Below are 27,311 nucleotides of genomic sequence, written 5' to 3'. Positions count from 1 at the left end.
ATATGAAACATGGTTTCCAGTCTGCTTTTCTGACCCACCAGCCCTGAGCTGTGAGACCCTCTGCTTTGGGTGAGGCTGGAGAGGTCCAGGGTCGAGCGTTGGGAAATCCTCAGACTTTGAGGTCAAAGAGGCATGGGTTTGACTGTGGGGCCTACTTTCTGCTGACTGTGAGTCCTCAGGCATGTTTCTTAACATCTCTGATATTCAGAATCCTTGTCTGTGAAATGGGGGGAAAGGAGGATAAAAATGGGGACTCTTAGAGGATCCTTGTAAAGATTGAATAGCACAGAGCTAGGGGCTCAGTACATGAACTATTTTCTCTCTTATATTCTCTTATTAAAGAGCTTTACTAGGAAAGGGGGCAAGTGCTACAGCAATTCTCTCATCTACTGGAATTCAGTGAGCTGCCACAGGCAGAGCCAGTTGCCATCCCTGAGCCCTTCTCCCAGCCCCTGCCTTTCAGGCAGAGTCATGTTCAAGAGCTGGGCACAGACAGCTCAAAGGCACCTTCCTTCTTAAAGAATCCTTTAATTCATGTGCCAAGTGCACGTCTCTCTTACAGCAGACATGGAAGCTTCTTCTCTTAACCAGAATATGAGCAAAAACAGCCAGGTAAATCTGCTTTGGATCCACACTGGTTTCAGGCTGCAGTTACAACTCTGACCTTCACCTCTGCCTTCAGCTCAAAGAGCAGATCTTGGGAATTTGGGACTTTAGAAACTGGAGGTGAGCTCTCACATTGAAAAGCACTTCCCAATTGTGCACCCAGAATGAGCTGCTTGATTCCTTGACAGCCTGTCTATTACCTGGAACAGCAGGAACAGGCAACACCCTGGTGACAGGACAAAATCTCCTTTTGATTTTTGTCCTCTTCTCGATAATTATGGTAGAGATTAAAGGAAAAAAAAAAAGGTACCTGCTTTCCAGTGGCTTTCCTGTGCCTGGCCAGAGTCCAGGCTTCTAAGAATTTCAATTTAATCTGTTGTGGGGACAAAGGATCATTATAAACTAATTAGCACTTCATTGCTGCTTCTCGTGTTCAGTGCTTCAGTAATGGAAAGAAATGTAACAACCCTAAACAAGTAAACAAACAAAATTCCCTGCTGGTCTACCTATGGCGAGTCGCAGGGTGAAATTAAGATGCTGAATTCTTTAAAAAAAATTAAAAAAAAAAAAAGATGCTGAATTCTCTCATGTTCCCAGGATTTTCATCCATGTACTCCTGGGCCCAGGTACGCTCGCTGCAGCACATTGACTTTCTCCCTGGCATGCCCCTCCCTCCCTTGCATCTTGTCCTAGGGTTCATTCCACATACACTCAGCCTTTACCCCATCTTGGCTGGTATGCCCCTCTTCTCCTGTTTTTAAATCCCCCATTACTTTCTTTTTTAAAAGAGATTATGTATTCATTAGAGACACAGAGAGAGATGCAGAGACATAGGTAGAGGGAGAAGTGGGCTCCCTATGGGGAGCCCAATGCTGGAATTGATCCCAGGACCCTGGGATCATGATCTGAGCCAAAGGCAGACGCTCAACCACTGAGCCACCCAGGTGCCCCTCCCCCATTACTTTCTGATGCTCAATCTCACAGCCACCTGTAGTCCTGCCACCATGCTCAGACGAGAGCAGATAAGACCCAAGTTCAAATACCACATTTCCTGCCTGCCTATTGTATGACTTCAGGCTAGTCCCTTAACTTCTGAGTCTCAGTTTCTCCGTCTGTTAAGTAGGAATATCATCACTGTTTTGAGAGTAAAGATTACCACCATTGCTGTTCCTCCCCACTGCCTCCAGCCCCTAGGAAGCACTTGCTAAGCACTTACTCTGTGTTACAGTACTCAATGCTTCTCCTGATTGAGCTCATTTCCCGGAAGCACTGTATGGATATCTTGGCACACAATAGGTTTTCAATAAATATACTTCTCCTTTGTGCCCTAATGACCCCACTCTTTTTGCTGTAAGCATTAGAAACCCCGCTTAAGCACAATGGGGAATTTATGAGACAGTCATGGGCATCTCAGGTAACCACACTGCAGGAAGAGCAGGGACGGTGTACACTCCGTGCCCTTGGCATTCGCTCTCTGCCCGGCTCTGCTATTGGCTTCATTCTCTGTACAAAGGTTCGGTTCTCAGTGTGAACATGACCACTGACAGTCCTCAGATTTCACAAACTGGAGCTCTTACCACAGAGAGAGATCTCTTTCCTCAGCTCTGGTCGGACAACCCCAGAACTGTCCCTTCGGCTCTCTCAGGTTGGTTGACAGTGGCTAGGAAGCAGGAAATGTAGTACAGACCTGACCACCAGAGAGCTGTTCCCAGAGCATCCAGAGCTCTTATGAGTCTTTCCCAGGCACTCCTGGTGGTGACAGGCTCCTCTATATCACTTTTGGCCTTTACCTAGCCTTGTTCCAGAGCTGCATGGCTAAATGTAGCCTCCCACAGAGCCTGCTGGGACTGGGCCTGGGCAAGGCCTGGAGGCCACAGAGAGGGAGTCCTCTGAACTAGACACCTGCCTTATGGCTAATATCAGAGCTGAGAGCTGGGTAAAGCGTGGGCCCTCCTGGAGAGGGGCCTCAAGCCCACCTGAAGAACACACTAGCTTCCCAGACCCTAACAGAGCTGGCTTATGCAAGGCCCTGACAAGAGGGCCAAGACAATTTTGTGGCTGACTCTTTGAAGAGAGGTATAGGTGTATATTGATATGAAGTCCAACAGAAAGGTAACTGCCTAACTGCCTCATCCTGAGCCTTCTCTGGGCCAGGCTCTGTGCTGACCGCTTTCCATGCATTGTCTGATTTCATCCTCACAGCCACCCTGTGAGTCAGGGACTGCTGGTATCCCCACACAATATTCCCATATGTCTAGAAACTAGCTCCCAGGTGTTTAATGATCCTCTTAAGCACTGGAGTAAGTGGTGGGGCTGAGATTTACATCCAGGTCTGTCTGATTCAACAGCACACCTTAACACTCGCCCCAGGGGAGAACAGAGGTCTTCGTGTCAAACCCTTTATATGGCTTCACTCCATTTCCATAACAGCCCTGTGAGGCAAACCTATAATTAATTACTCCCATTCTGCAGATGAGGAAACTGGAACCCAGGGAGGTTGTTCCTTGCCGGTGATCACACTGCTTACAAGTGGCAGAGCCAAGACTCACAAGCATGTCCCTTTGACTCCAGGTTCTGGATACTTAACCACTTCCCCACTGTGGTCTATACTGACATGTGTTTTAATAACCCCACAAAGAAACTAATGGCCAGATTAGCAGAAATCCAGTTAGTGGATTATTACCGATGATTTCGTGTTATTTGTGTTTCTATGGGGCAAAGTCAGTCTCATAAAAAAGTAGGTTTTCTTACCATTTATAGTGCCTATTTTTAGGAAGCCTGACCCCATGTTAGAGAGCAGAGGGTTATTTTTATCTGACTGGCATGGGTCCCTTGTGGCCTCCCGAGTTTTTATGGAAGCAATTAGTGTTGGCAGCGTACCTGCTCTTATCCTGGTTTTTGGCTCCGGTCATATGCAGATCTCACGTTACGAGTGAAGCTGGTCCGCTGGGGAGGCCTGTGATTTCAGCGCACAGGAGCCCTCCTTCCCTCCCCCTGGAGAGCTGTGCTCCCCAAAGACTGCAGACAAATTGTGAATCTCCTGCCCTGTCATCAGTGAGTGTGTATCCCTTCATTAAGGCAGGTGCCCTATACCACCAGATTCCACATGGAAATTGAATTTTTCATTTTCAGCTTCATTTTGGAGATTTTTCTAACTGGTTTATAGAGACCCTAATTGTGTGGGTGCCATAATACCCTACAGAGGTCTGTGGTGCCAGGCAGATGCTGGCTGACCTGCACTTACGGGTGAGCGCCTTCTAACAGTGATGTTTCTATTATTGTTCTAGTGCCCTGGAGGCAGCAGTCTCTCTTGGGGGTGAAGACTTGACCCCATTCTATGGTCTGGTGGCTGGTGGCAGGGAAGGAAAATTCTACAGGGTAATTGTCCTCAGAGTAAACACTTCCTGGTAACATCTATTTAGGTTTGTAAAACAAATGTGCCTGAGGGTGAACCTTCTCACTTTTTTCTAAAGCTCTTTTCTCCACTGAGCTCAAAATGTACTTTCTAGAAAATGTCCTTAGAGTCCTAATGGATATTTTGACTTTAGCCAAAATGTGTGTTGTGTTTCCATTTTATTTCCACGTAGGAGCTGGAAGACTATTTTTACTATTCTCAGCTCCGTAGTCAAGGTATTGATACAATGGAGACCAGAAAGGTGTCGGAACACATTTGCCTGTCAGAGCTTCCTTTTGTCATGAGAGCAATTGGCTTTTACCCATCGGAAGAAAAGGTAAGTAGAAGAAAAACAAGAAGAGCAGTGGGATATGTTATTTATGAAAATGACCTCTGGGAACAATAAGTATAAGCCAAAGTAAAAATTTAACATTATTCTTACATAAAAGGATTGGAAAGAAGGTTCTGGGCATACCAGATGTGCTCCTCAGAAACAGACTTACCACAAAGATATTCCTTAAAGTCTTCTTCCTTAGCACAGCCTGACCACTGGTAAGAGTTTGGGTTTTGAAATTAGACAGACTGGTCCTTGCTTTGCTCAAGGAGGTGATGCTTGCAAAGCACAGAGTGTGGGGCTGGGCACATAGGGAAAGCTCAGTGAGTGAGCTCAGTGAATCGTTATTGAAATGATTATCAATGCTGTTGAGATGCTTGCTGTTCCTCTGGCCTGTGTGAATGGGGCGCTGCTGAAAGGTGCTCATCCTGGGCTGTAGGGCTCAGAAGAAGCCGTACTGTAGTTAGTTCTCATGACCGCACAAAACATAGCAGCTAGAAGGGGCTCCTAGGGACCAGAGCACTGCAGGGAAGATGGTTTTCCTAGGGACCATGGTTTACAATTGCAATCGACCGGGTTTTCCTTCAGACTTGAAATGTTGTTGTTTTTTTTTTTAAGATTTTATTTATTTATTCGTGAGAGACACAGAGAGAGAGGCAAAGGCATAGGCAGAGAGAGAAGCACGCACCCTGCAAGGAGAGCCCAGTGAGGGACTTGATCCCAGGACCCTAGGATCACAACCTGAGCCAAAGGCAAACACTCAACCACTGAGCCACCCAGGTGCCCTCAGACTCAAGATGTTAACACAATTTTATTGTAGAAAGTTTGGAAAAGGTACACAAGTGAGATGAAGAATATAGTTACTTATAATCCTGCTACACAGGCCTAACAGTTTTTAGTATTTTCCTTGATGTATAGATCCACATAAAATTAGGTATACAGGGGATCCCTGGGTGGCGCAGCGGTTTGGCGCCTGCCTTTGGCCCAGGGCGCGATCCTGGAGACCCGGGATCGAGTCCCACGTCAGGCTCCCGGTGCATGGAGCCTGCCTCTCCCTCTGCCTATGTCTCTGCCTCTCTCCCTTTCTCTCTCTGTGACTATCATAAATAAATAAAAAAATTTAAAAAATTAGGTATACATATGGGATCCCTGGGTGGCTCAGCGGTTTAGCACCTACCTTCAGCCCAGAGTGTGATCCTGGAGACCTGGGATCGAGTCCCACATCAGGCTCCCTGCATGGAGCCTGCTTCTCTCACTGCCTGTGTCTCTGCCTCTCATTCTCTCTCTCTCTGTGTCTCTCATGAATAAATAAATAAAATCTTTAAAGAATTTTTTGTATACATATTTTATATATATATAAAATTTAAAAAACTAATTAGTACCATGTTGAATATGTTTTTATTCTGTATTTCCATTTGATGTTACACCAGAAGCATTTTAATTTATTAATAATTATCTGAAAACACGATTTTTTAAAAGATTATTTATTAAATTTATTAATTTATTTATTTGACATAGAGAGCACAAGCAGGGGGAGCATCAAGCAGAGGGAGAGGAAGAAAAAGGCTCCCCACTGAGCAGGGAGCCCAACGTGGGCTCAGTCCCAGGACCCCAGGATCATGACCTAAGCCAAAGGCAGATACTTAACCAACTGAACCACTCAGGTGCTCCAGATTTATTTATTTACTTATTTGAGAGAGAGAGAGAGAGCAGAGCATAAGACAGAGAGCATGAGTGGGAGGGAGGAGTACAGGGAGAAGTAAACTCTGCACTGAGTAGGGCACCCGATATGGGGCTCCATCCCAGGACCCCAGGATCATGACTGAGCCAAAGGCAGATCCTAAACCAACTGAGCCACCCAGATGCCCCTGAAAACATGATTTTTAAAGGACATATCTTAATTTTATAACTTTCTCTGATTTAGAAAATAGAACTATAAAGAAAAACTAGAAATTACTTAGAGATAATCATTGTTAACATTTTGGTGGACTTCCTTCTATTGTTTTATATATGGATATAGATACGTCGATATTTTAAAATAAGGAATTGGCATTACATGGCATATATGTGTATACATCCATGTATATCAACAGTTTACAAAGTATATGTATGCATATGCATGCATAAGTGTATGGATTTGTGCATGTATATATGTATATATATGTATATATTTATATCAGCATTCTCAGTAACTATTATTTTGTGAGCACGGTGGTAATAACACAATATACTTTTTTCCCCTGGCTTTATTGAGATATAATTGACATATAACTTTATGTAGTTTAAGGGATACAGTGTAGTGATTTTATATATGTATTATTACAAAATGATTACCACAATAAAGTTAGTTGACATATCCATCCCCTCACATAGTTGCAATTTTTTTGTGTGGTGAGAACTTTTATTTATTTATTTATTCTTTTTTCAAATTTTTATTTACATTGTAATTGGTTAATATATATATATATATAAATATATTATGTAATATTATATATTATTATATATTCTACTACTAAAACCAATATTTTATATATATTGGTTTTAGTAGTAGAATTCAGTGATTCATCACTTACATACAACATCCAGTGCTCATTACATCAGGTGTTCTCCTTAATGCCCATTCTCCATCTAGTCCAACCCATACCCACCTCCCTCCATCAACCCACAGTTTGTTCTTTTTTTTTAATTATTTTTATTTTTTTATTTTTTCAGTTTGTTCTTTATTGTTAAGAGTCTTATGGTTTGTTTCCCTCTTCCTCTCTCTCTTTTTATCCTTCCCATATGTTCATCTGTTTTGTTTCTTAAATCCCACATATAAGTGAGATCATATGGTATTTGTCTTTCTCTGACTCGCTTATTTCACTTAGCATAATAGCCTGTAGCTCCATCCATGTCATTGCAAATGGCAAGATTTCATTCTTTCTGATGGCCGAGTGGTATTCCATTGTGCATATACACCACATCTTCTTTATCCATTCCTCTATTGATGGACATTTGGCTCTTCATTAGAACTTTTAAAATCTGCTTTCTAGATGAATTTATAAAGAAGCTGTGGTATATGTATACAATGGAATATTACTCAGCCATTAGAAACGACAAATACCCACCATTTGCTTCAACGTGGATGGAACTGGAGGGTATTATGCTGAGTGAAGTAAGTCAGTCGGAGAAGGACAAACATTATACGGTCTCATTCATTTGGGGAATATAAAAAATAGTGAACGAGAATAAAGGGGAAAGGAGAGAAAATGAGTGGGAAATATCAGTGAGGGTGACACAACATGAGAGACACCTAACTCTGGGAAATGAACAAGGGGTAGGAGAAAGGGAGGTGGGTGGGGGAATGGGGTGATTGGGTGACAGGCACTGATGGGGGGCACTTGACGGGATGAGCACTGGGTGTTATGCTATATGTTGGCAAATTGAACTCCAATAACAAAATATACAAAATAAATAAATAAAAATAAAAACCCCGTCTCAGTAATAAATAAATAAATAAAATAAATAAAATCGGCCTTCTAGCAACTTTCAAATATATAATGCAGTATTGTTAACTATAGTTACCACCATGCTGGATATTACATTCCCCAGGACTTTTTCTTTTTTTTTTTCCCCAGGACTTTTTCATCTTATAACTGGAAGTTTGTACCCTGGCAAACACTATCTGTTTTCTGTTCCTATGAATTTGGTTTTTTTTTTTTTTTTTTTTTTTTGAATTTGGGGTTTTTAAAGATTCCACATACATGATACATGTATGACTCTGTCTGATTTAACTTCATTCAGCATAATGCCCTCAAGTTCTCATCCATGTTGTCGCAAGTGGCAGGATTTCTTTTTTTTATGGCTGAATAATATTCTATTATATATACATAAATCACATTTTATGTATTTACTCCCATCAACAGTGCATAAGAGTCCCCTTTTCTCCACATCCTTGTCAGCATGTACCTTTTGTCTTTGATGAGAGCCATTCTAACAGGCGTGAGGTGACAGTTCATTATGCCTTGACTTGCATTTCTCTGATGAGTAATGTTGAGCACCTTTTCACATTTGAATATCTTTTTTGGAAAGATGCTTATTCAGGCCTTTGGCCCATTTTTAAATTGGGTTTTGTTTGTTTGTTTTTGGTATTGGGTTGTATGAGTTCCCTATATATTTTAGATAGTAATAGTAACCCCTTATCAAATATATGGTTTGCAAATATTTTCTCTCATTCCATAGGTCACCTGGTCATGTTGCTAATTCCCTTTTGCTGTGCAGAAGCTTTTTGGCTTGATGTAGGCAACATGATTTTTACAGGCTGTGTACTTAGTTGAACCAGTCTCCAGCTGACAGACACATAGGTTGTCTGAAGTGTTTGGCTGTCAGAGACATGGCTGTGATGAGCATCTCCTGTGTATAGTTTTTGCATGCTCCTCTGATTATTTTCCAGTCTCCAAGTCCTAGAAATAGAATTACTGGGTCAGAGAAGGGGAACTTCAAGGCTGCCAAGCAGCTTTCCAAAAACGTAGCATTACGCAGCCTGCCAGCTAAGACGTGGTGCCCTGGGTGCATTTTAGGGATGTGAGCTGTGGTCCCAGTTATTCCTCCAGGCCCACCTAGAACCACCTGTTTTTGTGTACTCCTGGTATGACTGGAAGGTGACTTTTATTCTCCAAATAGCATCTGGAAAAATGAGCTCTGAGAGCCCATAGACCCATGCAGAGACTTGAATGTGCCCCTTCATCACAGTGGGTATTCTGAGCTCCTCAAAAGGTCTTTTGACCAAGGTACATTTTGTAAAAGTACATGCCCAGAAATGGAACCGACAATGGAGAAAGTTTGTGCAACTCACATAAAAGTGTTCCTGAGAGCTGTTTCCAAAGCATGTTCCTTAGAACTGCCAGCATCCAAGCTGGCTCCCAAACTGGCAAATCACAAGCACCTGGAGCACTTACTAAATGGACAGATTCCTGGGCCCATCCTGGGTTGAGCCAATCAGAATCTCCAAGTATGGGGCCTAGGTATCCACATTTTCCCCTTGCCCTGGCCTGTAAACTCCTGCCTTGGGACACTGGCTCCATGGGTGTTTATCAGGGCCACTCATGCTCAAGGAAGGAGCACTAGACAAAGCGAAATAGGATTATTAGTCAAGACTCCCCTTTGGTTACAGGTTACAGAAACCTATTGCAAACTAGTTATATGTTCACAGTCTCGAGGGTAAAGGTAATGCTCAGTGTGACCTAATCAGGGCCCTCACACTGCTGCCAGGAAGCATCTCTGCCTCTCCCCAGGCCTCACTTTTCTCCCTGTCGCCTTCCTTCTCAGTGGGTCCCTGGATCCAGGTTCAGTGGGCACAATTTCAGAGTCCCGGTCACTACCCCTGTCCTCGGTTGGCCAGGCCTGGATGCTCCCAGGCTCCCCCAGCTGGGATCAGAGTCAGCCACCTCGACCATGAGGGCTTGGGGGCAGCACAAGTGGGATCCACATGGAATTCTGCATTGGAAAATGATCCTGAGGCCTTAGGTTACTGGACATTGGGAGTCTGGAGGCGAGGTGGATACATGCAGGACAACATTCCCCAGATAGACTGATTGTGAAACCTCTTTCTCCTTTCACTTTGGAAATACTGCCTTCAACATCTCACCTGAGTTTTGCTTCCACTGCATTTGTCGTCTTTATTTTATTTGGTTCATCCTCTCCATTTTTTTTTTTTTTTTTTTTTAGTCACACATTGATCTGAGGTTAATCCCCACCTTCTTGGGGTGACAGGCTGGCCGAAGGCCTAGTACTCCCAGGCTGAGGAGGGGGAAGGCTGTGTTGGTAGGAAGTGCAGGGACCAGACCTGGCTGGCCAAGCTGTTCCCAAGTCGTTTTAACTAGAGCCTGCATTCCTGTGACCCCTATCTGTGAGATGAGGCTGGAGGCTGGGGGTCCAAGGCATGCCCCACCCATGGAATAGGTGCTTACCAGCTTCTCTTCTCACCTGACTATTTTCTGTCAAAACAGAAAGAGCTGTTCTGTTTTAAGAGCTTGATGGGACGACCCCCCTCTTTTACTTATTTTTCATTTTTTATTTTGGAAAATTCCAAACATGGGCAAAAGCAGAGAAAATAATGTAATAAACTGTTGTATACTCAGGTCAGGGGGCTCTGGGCTGGACCTGGCCTGGAACGACTGGCCAGCCATGCGATTTGGTTGCGTTCCTGGGCCTCTTCAAGTCTCTGTTTCCTCTTCTGTGAAACGGGAGTAGTAGTAGCACTCACCTCCTGGAGGGATGAAGATTAAATGACCATCTATTTAGTACATGATGTGGCACATGTTAAATGTTTGGAAAATGTCATCCAGTATCATTGTCTTTATCATCATGTCCTCATCTGTGGACATGTAATTGTAAAAGGCCTTCAGGCGAACGTTCCTCTGACTGTGTAGTTCTTTGTTCACAATTTCCTTTCTAAAACCAGTTCATTCTTTCCTTGACTCACTGGTAAAGGCACTTTGCATAAATGACTGAAAGTCATCAAACTGATGGCAGTCTTCTCATTCACGGTTTGTTTTTTGTTTGTTTTTTTGTTTTTAAAGATTTTATTTATTCATGAGAGACGCACAGAGAGAGGCAAAGACATAGGCAGAGGGAGAAACACACTGCCTGCAGGGAACCCAATGTAGGACTCCATCCCAGGACCCCATGCCCTGAGCCAAAGACAGATGCTCATCCACTGAGCCACCTAGGTGCCCAGGGTTTCTTTTTTTTTTTTTTTTAAAGAGGTTTCGTCCCTTTCCCTTTCCCTTTCCTTTCCTTTTCTCTTTTTCTTTTCTCTATACCCAATGCAGGGCTTGAACTCACAACCCAGAGATCAGAGTCATATGCTTTACCCACAGCCAGCCAGGAGCCCCACCCTCAGGATTCTTGATTTTCAGCCCTGAGCTGATATAAACGTGTCCTCCTCTGTAGTCCTGCTTGGCTGGCAGAGGAATTCAGGGTTTTTACCCTCTGTGACCATCACTATCTGCCGTATGAAGGGCACAGAGTGATCAGTCTTTTCCCGCCTCCTTTGCAAGCATGTGCAAGCACTGGAGGCATCCCCAGTTACCCAGTCATTAGCAAAACAGTAAAACCTCACAACCTCTCTAGGTTGATGAGTAAAATGTACCCAGAAAAAAAAAAAAGTTAGTCTGCGGCAAATGTTATAAAGTGACCCTGAGCATTAGTTACAAACAATAAGAAATTAAAATGGTGATTGGAAGGTTTTCACTGCCCGACTTGTACATCTATCCTCACTGTTAAAAAGGAGAGTTTCAGTGCTCTGCTTGAAGGTCTCCATAAATCTCTTGGCCTCCAGAGTTGTTTTTGTTGTTTTTTAAAAAAGATTTTATTTATTTATTCACGAGAAACACACACAGAGAGGCAGAAACATAGGCAGAGGGAGAAGCAGGTTCCTCACAGGAGCCCAATGCAGGACTCCATACCCAATTCCCCTGGGCCTGGGACCACACCCTGAGCCAAAGGCAAATGCTCAACTCAATTGCTGAGCCACCCAGGTGTCCCCACCAACAAGGTTTGTTTTGTTTTGTTTTGTTTTTTTTCAACAGGGTTTTTAATCCACCTAAAAAAATACACACCAGGGCAGCCCAGGTGGCTCAGTGGTTTAGTGCCACCTTCAGCCCAGGGCCTGATCCTGGAGACCCGGGATTGAGTCCCTCGTCAGGCTCCTTGCATGGAGCCTTCTTCTACCTCTGCCTGTGTCTCTGCCTCTCTCTCTCTCTCTCTCTCTCTCTCTGTCTCTCATGAATAAATAAATAAAATCTTAAAAAAAAAATACACACCATCTTTGGAGATGTTTTTCTGAAGGCCCCTGATCCAGATGTGGCCACATCAGTGTGCAAACTGTGCGAGTTGATGAGTCAGTTTCTATCTGAAGCTGCGCAGGAAAAACTTTTTTGGTCTCTTGTGTTCACATAAGATTTATAGGGATTTCAATAAAAATGTTTTCAGGGCTTTGAAATTTCTAAATCCAGGCTTTGTCGTGGTTAATGAAACATTTCCTATTAAGATGCAGCTGTTCCCCAGCCCCCAAGAAATTGCATGTAGAAGTACTCAGAGCTAATAGAGTACTTCAGTACTTGGTTACAAAAAGACTCAGTTATGGAGATTCAAACCACTGCCTCCCTCAGGCTCCCACCCAGGAGAGCATTATTATTTATACATTATTTATATTTTTCTTATGTCATTTTAACTGCCTAGGGGATTTGAATCTAGTCAGTGTGGTAAATTGAAGCCAAATTATACAAAAATATAACCCTCCCTGAAGAATTCCTAACCACTCCCATCCTTTGCAGAGCTCTGTACTTAGGCATAACACAGCCAAAGTGTGGTCAGGGAGGGCTACTTTTACAAATCTTCATTTTTTTAAATGAAAGATTTGCATGGTCGGGGCGCCTGGGTGGCTCAGTCGGTTAAGCATCTGCATTCAGCTCAGGTCATGATCCCAGGGTTCTGGAATGGAGCCCCACATCAGGTTCCCTGAGCAGGGAGCTTGCTTCTCCCTCTCCATCCTGCTTGTGCTCTCTCACTCTCTCTCTCAAATAAATAAAATCTTAAAAATAAAAAGATTTGCACAGTTTATAATGTTATATAGAAAGAACCAAAACTTAGATGTCACAATTTTCTACAGCTGGGTTCACATAGCACAAAAGTTTCATCTTCTATCTTCATAATTTCCTTTTCCTCTAGGACTTTAGTATATCACGTGTTCCCTGGTTACTTGTGCCTATGTTTCTATTTAGCTTGCAGAGCATTCGTTGTTTAATCCTGAAAGGCTTTTGCAGTGAATTAATAGTAGTATAACTGCTTAGTTCTATAAATGTAAGCAGAGAGGTACATGCCTGGCAAATGCTCACATAATGGACACTCAGCAAATGTTGGTCAGATGAGTGAATGAATGAATGAATGATGGCCTTTGGTCATATCTGGTGCAAAGACAACAAGAAAAATAGAATCTCTGACATTATTATTTGATCTCAAAGTAATTAATAGTACCCCTAAAGTATTTGGTATATTCAGAAACTTTAGTGTTGTTTAAGTGTATTTAGAGAAGAATAAACAATGACTTAACTTTTTACTTATTTTTTTAAGATTTTATTTATTTATTTATATGATAGCATACATAAGCAGGGGGAGCGGCAGGCAGAGGGAGAGGGAGAAGCAGGTCCCCTGCTGAGCAGAGAGCAGGACACAGAGCTTGATACCAGGACAGGGCTCCACCCCAAGACCCTGGGATCATGACCTGAGCTGAAGGCAGATGCTTAACCGACTGAGCCACCCAGGTGCCCTATCACTTAACTTTTTTAATGTGCACATCTGTGGACCCATCAAATCTACTTTAGGAGTGTATCCTACAGAAAAACTCACACAAGTGTACAATGATGTGCATATGGAAGAGACTGTTACTGCAGCATGTTTTCCTGTTAGTGAAAAATTAAAACAACCCAGGATGCCTGGGTGGCTCAGTGATTGTCTGCCTTCAGCCTAGGGCATGATTCTGGGGTCCCGGGATCGAGTCTCACGTCGGGCTCCCTGCATGGAGACTGCTTCTTTTTTTGCCTATGTGTCTGTCTCTCTCTATGTGTGTCTCTCATGAATAAATAAGTAAATAAAATCTTTAAAAAAATTAAAACAACCCTAATGTCTGTTGATAAAAGATGGGATAAATAAAATAAGACACACTTACACTTAGTATTCATTAAAAAGTGAAATTGATCAACATTTCTTGACTCAAAAGGCTTGTTTAACACGGTTTGTTATTAAAGGGAAAAGGGCAAGTTGCAAAACAATATGTAAAGCACAAGCTCATTTCATTAATAATAGATATATTCATACATGCCTAGCAAAACTCTTGAAAGACCATTCCCCAAACGATTAACATTGATTCCTGAGGGTTGGGATTTGGGAGAACCTTTACCTCCTGCTTTCTACATATAACTCAGTGTCAGCAGGGGCCTCTGGTAGCAGCTGGAACCTGGCTCTGGTCCATGCCTGTCAGAGTTTTGGGGCTCCCCTGGGTGTTTCTGTGTGTGTGCACGCATGCGCAGACTTTGTCTACCCCATGTCATTCCGAACCTGACACTCATCTTGTTCCTCAGTTTCCATGAAAACACAAAGCCCACTTACGCCAGAACTTTCTTAAAAAGTTGGGAATTATCAGAAGACACATACCTGCATTCCACAGCAATTTACCTAAAACTGCTTTTAGCTCTTTTTCCCAGTCCTGATGGTCACCCCAGCAGGGGCTTCCTTACTGGCCTTCATCTCACACAGAACTCAGTGCTCTGCTCCCCCTCTTTCCTGGTGGAGTTCCCCAGGAACTCCACCAACTCCACATGTTAGCCATGGCCGTTTGGCTCTTAGCTTCTGTTTCCAAACTTGCAATATAACCCCATCTCGAGGATCTATAAATGAAAAACTTCCTATTTAGCGGCTTCCTTAGATGACAGCTGTGATTATATGGTGTGTGTGGGGGGAGCTCATATATACATTTCTTCAGTATTCTAATTTTTCTTAGCTACAAGCATGTGGCTTGTGTTGCTTTTGTATCTAGAACAAAACCCAGAAAGATAAACAAACAAATCCTTCCAAAGCCGTTTGTGCTAATCTTGTGGCTAAACCATGGTCCCAGCTGGGATGGAGGGACCGTGGCCAAGCAGCACAGCCTTCCCCATACAAGGAGGAGAAATCTGAGCCAGTGGTCATGGGCACAGTTTCTGCCCTGATAAAGACCCCATGGGAACTTGGAGATTTGCACATTGAAAAGAAGCCCTCAGTATGTTGGATTGCTCTGAAACAGGAATATCAGGAGTTATTTCTGTGGCCTACTGTTCTAGGGAGACCTTCCCAGTCACCTGGGAGCCCCTATACCAGTGAACAGTATGTCTCCCTGCAGAGAGATCAGGGCAAGACAAAACAATTTCTGTTCACACTTTAATGCATTTAGAGAAAGAAATCCGAAAATGCCACACAGCTGCTAAAAAAGAATGCAGGAGACAATAATACCATAATAACACCACCACCACCAGCAACAACTGGGCTCTTCTCTATGGGGCTCTCGTGGCATGCCTAGTTTTATGCTAACCCAACTGATGTGTAATCCTCACGCCAGGGAGATGTTTTTATGGTCTTCATTTTCCAGATAGGGAAGTGAGGCTTAGGGACATGTCACAGCCCCTGAGGACAGAGCCCAGACCCTGTGTTCTGTTTCTACATGTGCGCTTTAGTGCAAATAAGGAAGAAACCCTAAAAGTCGGGACATCAAATGCTAGTTGTTGCTGAGGGGTGGGGAATTACAGGGCATTTTACTTCTCTTTATATCTCTTCTCTTTACATATCTTCGCTTGAATTTTTTATAACAAGGATGTACAAATCTTTATTGGTTTTATGACTATAATGGGATAGATCATAGTGATGGTAGAAAATATATTTAAAAAAAAAACGCTAGTGTTATTTGCTTTGTTACTTGCCTGTGCCTCAACTTCACCTCATATTATTTTTCTTCTTTTTTGACAACTTTATTGAGATACATCACATACCATACAATTCATGCATTTAAAATTGCTTTTAGGGGATCCCTGGGTGGCTCAGCGGTTTGGTGCCTGCCGTTGGTCCAGGGAGTGATCCTGGAGTCCTGGGATCGAGTCCCATGTCAGGCTCCCAGCATGGAGCCTGCTTCTCCCTCCTCCTGTGTCACTGCTTCTCTCTCTCTCTCTCTCTCTCTCTCTCTCTCTATCATAAATAAATAAACAAACAAATCTTAAAAAAAAATAAAATGGCTTTTAGTTTGTTCACAGAGCTGTGCAGTCACCACCACTGTCTAATCCCAGAGCATGTTTATTGCCCTAAAAAGAAACCTCACACCCATTAGCACACTTAATACAGTGGCCTGTTAGTAGTCACTCTCCCCTGCTCCCAGCAGTCACCACTCTCCTTACTGTCCCTATGGATTTGCCTGTTCTGGACATTTCATATTAATGGAATCATGCAGTATGTGGTCTTTTGTGACTAGCTTCTCTCTCGGAGCATTATCTTTTCAAGGCTCATCCAGGTTGTAGCAGGTGTCAGTACTTCCTTCCTCTTTATAACTGAAGAATGTTCTGTTCATTCATATGGATATGCTACATTTTATTTTTTCATTTACCAAATGATGGACATTTGGGTTGTTTCCACATCTTGGCTATTATGAACAATACCACTGTGAATATTTGTATACAAGTTTTTGTGTAGAGCTATATTTTAATTTCTCTTGCCTACATACCTAGGAGTAGAATTGCTGTACCAAGAGCTCCATGTTTGAGGAACTGCCAGATTGGTTTCTATTTGCTATTTCTTGCTTTTTTTTTTTTTAAGATTTTATTTATTCATGAGTGACACATAGAGAGAGGCAGAGACATAGGCAGAGGGAGAAGCAGGCTCCCTGCAGAGAGCCTGATGTGGGACTCAATCCCAAGACCCTGGAATCATAACCTGAACCAAAGGCAGAGATGCTCAACCACTGAGCCACCCAGGTGCCCCACTATTTCTTGCCTTGAATCAGTAACTCATGTTTCTGGGTGCAGCTACAAGGAAGCAGGACTTTGAAGAGCTGTGAGCACTTAACTGACAAAGCCCCAGCCATGAGTTTGGGACAGGCTGGAGGACTTGTCATTAAGATACTAAAGCCATTTCCTGGAGTGAGTGCCTGGAAGTGTTTGACACCTGGGCTCTGATGAGGGCCTGGGTGAAGGTCATCATAAAGGCCCCCAGAATGGATGGTGTCCTCGTGTCTGGATCACCTCACCCCAGACAATAAGAGAGTAAGCACAGAGGCTGAGTACCAAGGGCTGGCCTGACCCTGGGACTGCGTCCAGTGGGTGTGGTGTGTCCCATTCTGGGAGAAAGGCAGCCATCATCCAAATATAGTTCCTGGAGGAAGCCGGTGGGGCGGGGGGGTGGGGGGGGTGGGCAGGAGTTGTGAGTCATGGAGCGGTGCATAAATAGCGGAGCTGTCTCCAGATGTGACTGTGCAGTGAGACAGCCTGGCCCTGAAATCTGCTCCTCAGCACCTTCCTTCCCTGCCCAGGGCAGTACAGAAGCGCTGGAAGGGGTTCCACGAGAAGGCACGAGGTGAAGACATGCATTGTGACAAGACTAGCTCCTCATTTGCTGAGGATGTTCTAGAAAGCATCCTGCATGGGGCAGGCAGGCATAAGTAGGAGGGAGGGTCCTCCAGAAAAGAAACTGACCCACACTGGGAGCTTGCTTATACACTGAGGAAGGCCTCAGTTCAAATGTATCATGCTCTCCCTCTGCCTCACAGGGAGATTGCAAAGCATAATTATAAAACATGATTCTAAGGCCATCAGTGGCTTTCTGCTGCTGACACCAGGCTTACACATCTAAAGGCCTATGGAAGTGAATGGCAGAGGCAGAAGTAAAGGAATCCTGGGCAAGGGGACCCCAATTCACCAGGAACAGGCCATCCTTCTGTCACAGGGCCTGCATAGCAGTGCCCACAGAGGCTCAGGGGCCGCAGGACTAGGTGTGTAGAAATTATAAACCAAGCAACAAACTGTTAATACCTCACCTTGATGGTTCTACCTTTAATTTGGGCTCCTTCAAACTCTGGGACTCCTTGAGATTCGTGCTTAGTTGGGCAGCATGAGGAGAGCCAGGCCAGTGACTATCCCTTGTTTCCCCACCCTGGCTCCCTCCTTGGCCATCTTTCAGGCCCATGGGTGGGGGGTGCATGCCACTTGTGAGGTCACTCTCAGAGGATGACATCAGGAGGAGCCCTTGAAGTCCTAGAAGTGGGGTTGGGTTATTTAGGGGAGGGAGCCCAGGGATTCAGGGTTCCCAGAGCATGGTCTATGATAGAGGGTGTGGAATCTAGGTAGGCACCTCCCATGACCCCAAGACTCCTTTGAGGAGGGGGTAGCCAAACGGGCCCCTCTTGCCTGGATGCCATGCTGTCTCTGCCAGAGAATACATCTCTCTAATGGGGATGGTTTCTTTTCCGTTCTATCTTATGCTTACCATTATCAGACTCCTCTGACTTTTCAAGAAAATTATCATGCTTACCATTATCAGACTCCTCTGACTTACCATTATCAGACTCCTCTGACTTTTCAAGAAAAGTCTGAAATCTAGATTTCTATATGAAATCTCCTAAGTTTTGAAGTACCATATGAACCAAACAAAGCATATCAGCAGATTTAGCCCTTGGACTAACAGTGTGCATCCTCTGAGCTGCCGATAGCACCAAGGTCCTCAATGCCTCAGCAGAATCCCAACCCACCAGCTCTCTCTTAGGAATTCTCAACAGAAGCAGAAGGTGTGGCAGGCAGAATAATGCCCCCAAAGGTGTCTATGTCTTAATTCCTGCACCCTGTAAATACATTACCTTACATAGCAAGAGGATTTCCACAAGTATGATTAAATCAAGGATCTTGAGATGGGGAGATTACCTGGATTATCTGGTGGACCCAGTGTAATCACAAGGATCTTTCTAAGATGGAGACAAGAGGGTCAGAGTCAGAGCAGCAGGTGTGATAAGGGAAGGAGGAGTCAGGATATGTGATGAGGCTGCTGGCTTTGGAGGTAGAAGGGCCAAGAGCCAAGGAACAATGGCATCTCTAGAAGCCAGAAGGGAAACACAGGCAGATTCTCCATTGGAACTTCCAGCAGGATCACAGACCCACCCACCCCTGGATTTTAGCCCTTTAGACCCATTTCAGACTTCTGATCTTGAGAACTGTGAGATTATCTTGTGTGCTTTAAGCCCCTCCAATTGTAGTCAGTTGTTACAATAGTGACAGGAACATGTGGAAGGGGCTTGGAAAAGTTTCTCTGGCAGCACCCCACCCCCATCCCGCCATCTCCTCACTTGTTTCCCCTTATCTTAGACTGGCTGGATTCTTGCTGGCTGTCCTCTGGGTCTACCTCTTCTATGAGGTCTTCCCAGGCCCACCTAGCTGAGGGTTTTCCAGCTCTTCATATGGAGCGCCTGCATTTGGCACTTAATCTTTTAGAGCCAAGGAATCCAAACAGATTAAGTCACTCTAGGGTGCTTTAGAAAGTACTGATGCTAGGCTCTCCCTCCTGAGCAGTTGAATCTAGGGGTGGAGCCTGGGCCAGGTAGTTATGAAAGCCCCCCAGGGGTTCTTCCTGGGCAGCCAGGGCTGAGAACCAAACCTCAGCGACAGAACCTTCCTTTTGGTTCACTCTTTCGTTGTACGTTTTCTCTTGCGCATCTCTTCACAGGACCCAGACCAGTGCTTGGCACCTAGCAGGTGTTTAATAAATATTTGCTGACTGTAAAGTCCTAGAGTACAGGGCTGTTCTAGTAATAATTAAGTGACTTGTCTTTCATTCACCTAGCACTAAACCACATGCTCAGTAGCTTCTAGTAAATTGAACTAAACTAAGGCAGTAAGTGGTTATTCTAAATAAGCCTTTTGTATATTTGAAGAAGAATTCTCCCATGACCCCACTCATGCCTGCATTGTTTGCTTTGTCTTGTTTTGTTTTCATTCTTACTTCTCTGGGCCCCTACAACACGTCAGGCTCTGAATGAAGCTGCTCAGAAAACAGACCTGAGAGCAATCGCTACAGCTTCATGGAGGAGACAGGTGTATGCCCAGAGAGAACAGAAACCACAGGGGCCAACCATCACCCCCCTCTACTGAAAATCACAAGCCCGGTGCCAATTCTTTTTGGCACGAGTATCACCTCTGCAGAAGCTCTATGGTCTAAGAGCAGTTGTTCTCAAAGATGTGGCCCCCAAAACAGCAGCATTGACATCACCTGGAGACTCCTTAAGAAAGGAAGATTCTCCGCCCCATCCCAGACTCACTGAATCAGAAACTCTGGGGGTGGGAGCAGCAGTCTGTTTTAATAAGCCCTCCTGGTCATTTTGACCCCTGACAAAGCTTGAGAACCCCTGCCTTGAAGTCATGCTTCTCAACCTTGGCCATACATTCAAATCCCCTGAGAAGTCACATTTTAAAAATGTGACTGTTTATATGCCACCCCAGACGAATTAAATTGGGATCTCTGGGAATGGGGCTCAATCTTTAAAGCTCCTCTAGTGAATCAAATGAAGCACAGCCTTCGCGGAGGAAGGGTCAGCATGAGAATGCCAATAGAAAGGCCTGGTTGAAGCCAAGCAGAGTGCTCCGGGCAGGGCAGCGGGGCCTCCACTTCCCCTCAGTCAGCTTCACACTGGGGCATAGGGAAGGCTCACAGCGTTCCATTCTGTCTCCAGGGCTCCTCTTCCAAGCGTGAACTTTGTTTAGACGTGTAGCAGAATCTGCCTTTTCAACTAACGCTTACAAAGGAGACTCATGGGGGCAGCCTGGGTGGCTCAGCGGTTTACCACTGCCTTTAGCCCAGGGCGTGATCCTGGAGACCCGGGATTGAGTCCCACATCGCCGGGCTCCCTGCATGGAGCCTGCTTCTCCCTCTGCCTGTGTCTCTGCCTCTTTCTCTCTGTGTGTCTTTCTTGGATAAATAAAATCTTAAAACAAAAAAAAAAAAAAAAAAAAAAAAGGGAGGCTTAGGAAAAATGTCAATGATGCCAAAACTACCAACACTATGCTTTCCGAGCAGTGATTCTTGATCAGTCACATGGGAGAAAGAGTAAGAGGTGAATTACCTATTTAGTGGTTTGTGCTAAGAGTGTTCACTGAGATCTTTGGAACACTCTGAGTATGAGTAACTCCCACTTTTGAGTTCCTTTTTGTTACCTTTGGGTTAGTCTTCTATTTCTGAGTTGAGTTAAATCACATATTATATTTATAACATATATATCATGTATATTATTTATGTGATTATAAAGTATGACATACATGTACTTCATAATTTATAGAACTATAAATTATAACTTATAATTATATGTATTGTAATTACCAAGGGCATAGAAATATAACAATCACAAGAATAGTTACTGCCGACTGAGAGTTTACTGTGTATTAGGCATTAATGTTTAGCACCTTAAATACATTGTCACAGTAAACTTTAAAACTCCATTACCCCTTTTCCAGATGAGGAAACTGAGAAGGCCACAGAAAGTGGGAGAGCCAAAATGGATTTGAACGTAGGTCTATCATCAAAGATCATACTTTTAGCCCTAGTCTCTACTGCCTTATAGTAAATAGTAGCACAGGTTTATAATACTACTTAAATTAATACAGTACAAAATGTAAATAATATGATACTGGATAGTGTTTTATTCATACATAAAATTATACATAATTTAACTTGCAATTGTATGTAACATAAACTCAATAAATGCTCTATGTGAAAATATTACACTTAAACATACTTATATAGTATCAATTAAAGTTCATTTGTGGGCAGCCTGGGTGGCTCAGCAACTTAGTGCTGCCTTCAGCACGGGGCGTGATCCTGGAGACCCAGGATCGAGTCCCATGTCGGGCACCATGCATGGAGCCTGCTTCTCCCTCTGCCTGTGTCTCTACCTCTCTCTCTCTCTCTCTCTCTCTCTGTGTGTCTCTCATGAATAAATAAATAAAATCCTAAAAAAAAAAGTTCATTCATATCTATAACCAATGATGTTATGTCTAAAGGCCATCCCTGGAATGTTACATTGAAAATATATGACTTCTTTGAAAATACTAGATGATAACAGTGTAAAAAAAAAAAACAAACCAACCACTATACAAAATTATATACATATATGATAAGAATTTTGTAGAACATATACATATATATTTTATACACATGGGGGAGAGATGGAAAGAAAGTGCCTTGAATCTTTCACAGAAATTATGATTGGTTCCTCTTTGCGGAAGTTTTGAAATTACTTTCAGTCTCTTTACTTGTTATAGGTCTATTCAGATTTTCTATTTCTTCTTGAGTCAGTTTTGGTCATTTGTTTCTAGGAATGTGTTCATTTTATCTAAGTTATCTTGTTGATATGCTGTTGTTTATACTTTATTTGGTACCAAAAAAAGATGGTTTTATTAAAGCATGGGGACAGGATCCATGGGCAGAAAGAGCTGGCTTCCTTTTTATTTCTGAAAAGTTCGTACTGGTGTCACCTCTTTCAGTCCCAATTTTAGTAATTTGAGTCTTATCTTTTTTTTTTTTCTTGGTTATTCTAGCTAAAGGTTTACCAATTTGATGATCTTTTTAATGAATGATGGCTTCTTAGGTGTTCATTTTTAAATTATACTCCATAAGTTACATGTGATCTTTTGTACATATAAAATATTGCACGATGAAAATGGAAAAGAGAAAAAAGAATCATGTCTTAAGAAATTTACTACAGCCTTTGGTCCTGTTTTGAGTTTCACATGGAATTATTTTCTTGTTCTTATAAACTAATTTCCAAATTTGTGAAGATTCTACCCTCTAAATGAAATTAACATTTCTTCACAAAGCAGTGAGGCAGTCGATACACTATAAGATTGGGTAGGTAAGAGGCTATAATAATGTAGCAGTGCTAGTATTGAAAAACTGGCTGCTATGTTAGAGCTGTTGTAACAAAGCATCATAAACTGGGTGGCTTAGAACAACAGAAATTTATAACCTCACAGGATAAATCCAGTTGTCAGCAGGGCCATGCTTTCTGTGAATCCTATTGAGGAGATTCCTTCCTTCTTCCTCACCTCTTCTAGCTTCTGGTGGTTACCAGCAGTCCTGGGCTTGAACTGCATCACTCCACTCTGCTTCTGTCATCACATGTCCCTTCCCTGTGTGTCTCTCTCCTCTTCTTAGAAGGACACTGTTCACAATGGATTAAAGGCCCATCCCATTCTAGTATGATCTCATCTTAACTAATTACATCTGCCATGGCCCTATTTCTAATTAAGGTCACATTCTGAGGTCCTGGGGGTTAGGATGTCAACATCTCTTTCTTGGGGGGATATAAACAACCCTTAGCAGACATGTTTTTAGCTAATTGTAAATGTTTATCTGTTACTGCCCAATTTTTAGTAGTATATCAAAGTGTCTTTTCTATTTTTAAAAAATTTTATTTGTTTTAGAGAGAGAGAGAATAGGGGAGAGACAGAGAGGGAAGGAGAGAGACAAGCAGACTCCATGCTGAGCACGGAGCCCAATGCAGGGCTCAATCCCACAACCCTGAGATCATGACCTAAGCTGAAACCAAGAATCGGATGCTCAAACAACTAAGATTGAGCCAGCCGGGTGTCCCTAAAGTGTCTTTTCTGCTCACCAAGATTTTTTTTTAATCTCTTCCCTAGATTGAAGATATGTTTAATGAAATCAGATTTAGTGAGTATGTGGATACTGGGAAGCTAATTGACAAAATCAATTTACCGGATTTCTTCAAAGTTTACCTTAATCACAGACCACCTTTTGGTAACACCATGAGCGGCATCCAGCATAGCTTTGACATTCTTGGTTTTACCAATTCGAAAGGAAAGAAGGTCATACGAAGAGAAGATTTCCTGAAACTGCTTCTAACGAAAGGTAAATCCATAAGTAGGGAGTATCTTGTCACATCATTGGGCTGTTCCCACTGGAGAGAGCTGTTTTGGGGGGAGGCAGACCCCCTAGTATCCTTAAGCGATGGAGAGGCTTCAACCATGAGGGATGCCACCTACTGATCTGCCAAGCTGGCAAAGATGGCATGCTGGGAAGGGTGTTGTCCTGGGTCCTCTGAGATTGAGTGTCCTCACTTGTAAAAGGGGAGTGGAAGGGCTAATCACCAGTCTCACAGGGCTCTTATGATGCTGGGATGCAATGGTGAAGTAAAACCACACCGATGTAAAATTTTCCATTTTAACCTACTGTTTTCCTCATTATATTATGTGAGGAAGTCAAGTAGGCTTTATCCCTGGGTGACGGTTTCCTCTTTGTCAAACTGGTGGTTCTAGTGTGGGGAAAGGTGAGATGAAGCCAAATGTAGTCTTTATCAGAAAGATGCCTTATTTCTCTGCACAAGCCCCTGACAGACTTCCCCCTTCTTTTTCTTTTCCTTTTTTTTTTTTAAGATTTTATTTATTTATTCATGAGAGACACACACACACACACAGAGAGAGAGAGAGAGAGAGAGGCAGACACAGGCAGAGGGAGAAGCAGGCTCCATTCAGGGAACCCGATGTGGGACTCGATCCCAGAGCTCCAGGATCATGCCCTGAGCCAAGGCAGAGGCTCAGCCACTGAGCCACCCAGGGATCCCGAGACTTCTTGGAGCACCATTCTTAACACCCTATGAGGAAGGATATGTGAGCGTATCATGGGACCCCATAGATTGTTTTTGTGTCTCAAGAAAAGGAAATTGTGGAATAATTCTCTTTAAGACTTCGGAATGATGATACTAAGCTCTGACTTTATGTGCAGTCCCAAGAGCTGAATGGGACACTTTCCTTTATGATACTCAGGTGAGCACATGACAGAAGAGGAGATGCGTGACTGCTTTGCTACCCTGTTTGGACTGAATCCTGAGGGGTGGAAGTCCGAGCCTGCAGCCTCCTCTGTCAAAGGTACTGTGGCTGGGCCTGCAGCTGGGCTCACTAATTTGTTGTAGACTTAAGTGCATTTATTTCTCCTGACTGGTGCAGGCCGCTCTCCTTAATACCATGCACACAACAAAGCAAGTCCGCTGGGGACCCAACATGAATAAGTTATGAAAGGACCAGCGAGCGGTGGTCATGTCTGAAAGATGAAAGCATTTGTTACCATGTGCCATCCATCCTTTGTGCCTCCTGGTCTCGTTTTTCTCTTTATTCCCCTGACCCAGTCTTCATCTTTTCGGCTTGGGTGCATGTGTACTGGCCACCTGGAGAAGAGACAGCTTGGAAGGTGTTTCAGGAGAGGCATTGTCCAGAGACTGGAATAAGGACAGGGCAGTGAATAAGCACAAGTCCAGCTTTGAGCTACCAGTGCTTGAAAGTTCTTAATGCTTGTCTTCCTCTCCTTTCCTGCCTGATGATTACCCACCTCCTTCTTTAGTCCTCTGGAGGGAGGAACATGGACCTGAAGTTAAGGTTGTGAATTTAAGTTCTGGAGAAACCAGTCTAGACAGCTGTCCTGGTCCTGCAACGGGGTGTCTCCACAGCCAAGCCCTGGATGGTGCTTGATGCCCCGTGGTGGACAGAGCCCACCATGCTTACCGAGACTGGGGTCAGGAGCAAAGATCCCCTTGCCAGGCTTCTTTCTCCCGCTGCTTTCATTGTTCATCCCCTGTCTCACATTCAACAGCGTTCCTGAACTCAGATGGTTCTGGACTCCAGTATCCAGTTTCCAGCCTTCAATCTCCCCTACCCCAATCCTTGTGGACTCAGGGACTTAGCATGTTACTCTCCCAGTTGTTACACATAAATCAACCATACCACGTGGTTTAGGCTTTCCAGTGACATTCACTGAGATTTGGTAACAGTGCTCCAAACTGTAAAGAAGGGATTTTAGCCAACTTTCACCCAGGGGTTTTGAAGGGCCCAGAGCCAAACTATAGCACAAAGCACCTCTCACTTTTGTTTAGTATTGGTTCCTTGTATTTTTGGAAAATGCTGCTGAGTTAGAAACCTAATCATTATGGAAGCATTTGTTTTCTTATTTGGCTAGGTTCAGAAATCTGCTTTGAAGAAGAACTTCCAGACGAAATCACTGCAGAAATATTCACAACTGACATTCTTGGCCTAACCATTTCACAAGATTTCAGACAAGATCCTACGGTCAGTGAAGTTGTAAAGAATGTTTGAAGCACAAAGGACTTTGTGTGTGGGTTTTTTTTTCCCCCAAGAAGCACTGCTTTCCCTGCATTTCCCTGCCCCCACTCTAATCTTTGGAACATTTAGACATTAAAAGCAAATTTCTGTTAAGCAATGGAATTCACAAAGTTGGACATTCCGCTGTTTCTGAAATAGAAAAGTGGGTGGAGGCAAGAAACACACTAGCAGCTGGATGTAAATGATGGCTAGATACCCTTGCCTGTCTTCCTGCTTAATCTAAGGCAGCACTGTCAGAGTGGGTTTGAAAAGGACCCAGAGGTAGCCTGGTCCTGGGGGTAGAGAGGGACTCCACCTGCAACAGGCCTTCCTAGGGACACACATGGCTCAAGTGCCACATGTGGCCTGATGTGGATCACCTCTGCCTGCTGTTTGACTGAGGTGGTGGTGCTCTGTGCTCTGGGGCTCCTTAGAATCCATGCTCATGGCTTCTCAGCAGCAAAATACCTAAGCAGTTGCATGGCCGTTATGAAGAGCATCACTGGCCATGCTTAACCCTGGTGGCAACTGCCAGAGAAAATGCAAAGAAGCACCCTGGGGGCCCTGTGTGTGCTGCACCTGGACCATAAACCACCTGGCCAGCCCCACAGAGGGCAAAAACCACCAGCTAGAGTCTGTGAGCCTCCCCCAACTTCCCCCTCCGCAAACCAGCCAAGGTGATTCAGGACCTCACATTCTGCTGGGCCTCAGAACATGTAGGAGGCAAGAACAGGGCCCAGTTCCCCAGCTCAGGGGATAATTTAAGGAACATAACTAAGTTTTCAGTGGTGTTTTGACCTTGAGAATAGAGTGCCATCATTGTGTAAACAGGTGAAAGTTATGTTTAGATTTTAGAGATATGTTATCACCAATGAGTCCTCATTCAGACAAATGTGCCAAATGCTCTTCTCTACACATGCTCAGTCCATCACCCCTCCACCCAAACCAGGTCCTTCTCCAGAGGCCCTGGCATGTGAGATGACATTTCTGTTCCTCTGAGGGCCCTTCCTCCTCAGGAGCAGAGTCCATGTGAGAGAAGTCAATGACAGTAGTGTCATCCCTCATGCACAGAGCCCTCCCTGCTGCATGCTCTCCACTTGGAGACTTGGCTTCTGTGAGTCTTTGGAACACTCTGGAGCACAGAACAGAACTACCCCAAACCAGCCTGTGTCACTGTGACCTTGGGATTGATGACGTGGGCCAGGGTACTACAGGCACCTGCTCATCAGACAGCATCACCAGGGCTTTGCAATCTGGTTTACATTTTGTTCTT

The 27,311-nt window shown here is 43.8% G+C and overlaps 1 protein-coding gene across 1 annotated transcript in view; it reads left to right on the top strand.

Annotated features, from left to right (window-relative positions):
* Nucleotides 1-26,161, top strand: part of CFAP251 (cilia and flagella associated protein 251) — a 66,942-nt gene extending 40,781 nt beyond the window's left edge. Inside the window, exons 19-23 of the mRNA XM_072802410.1 lie at nt 3,894-3,984; nt 4,194-4,337; nt 23,570-23,798; nt 24,713-24,814; nt 25,896-26,161. Of these exons, the coding sequence (XP_072658511.1) occupies nt 3,894-3,984; nt 4,194-4,337; nt 23,570-23,798; nt 24,713-24,814; nt 25,896-26,032 (703 nt within the window). The 3' untranslated portion in view covers nt 26,033-26,161. The remainder of the gene's footprint in view (nt 1-3,893; nt 3,985-4,193; nt 4,338-23,569; nt 23,799-24,712; nt 24,815-25,895) is intronic.
* Nucleotides 26,162-27,311: the final 1,150 nt, after the last annotated feature.

This window comes from Canis lupus, chromosome 27 (assembly GCF_048164855.1).
Source record: "Canis lupus baileyi chromosome 27, mCanLup2.hap1, whole genome shotgun sequence".
Classification (NCBI taxonomy): Eukaryota; Metazoa; Chordata; class Mammalia; order Carnivora; family Canidae; genus Canis; species Canis lupus.
This window is presented reverse-complemented; position numbering and strand designations above follow the sequence as displayed.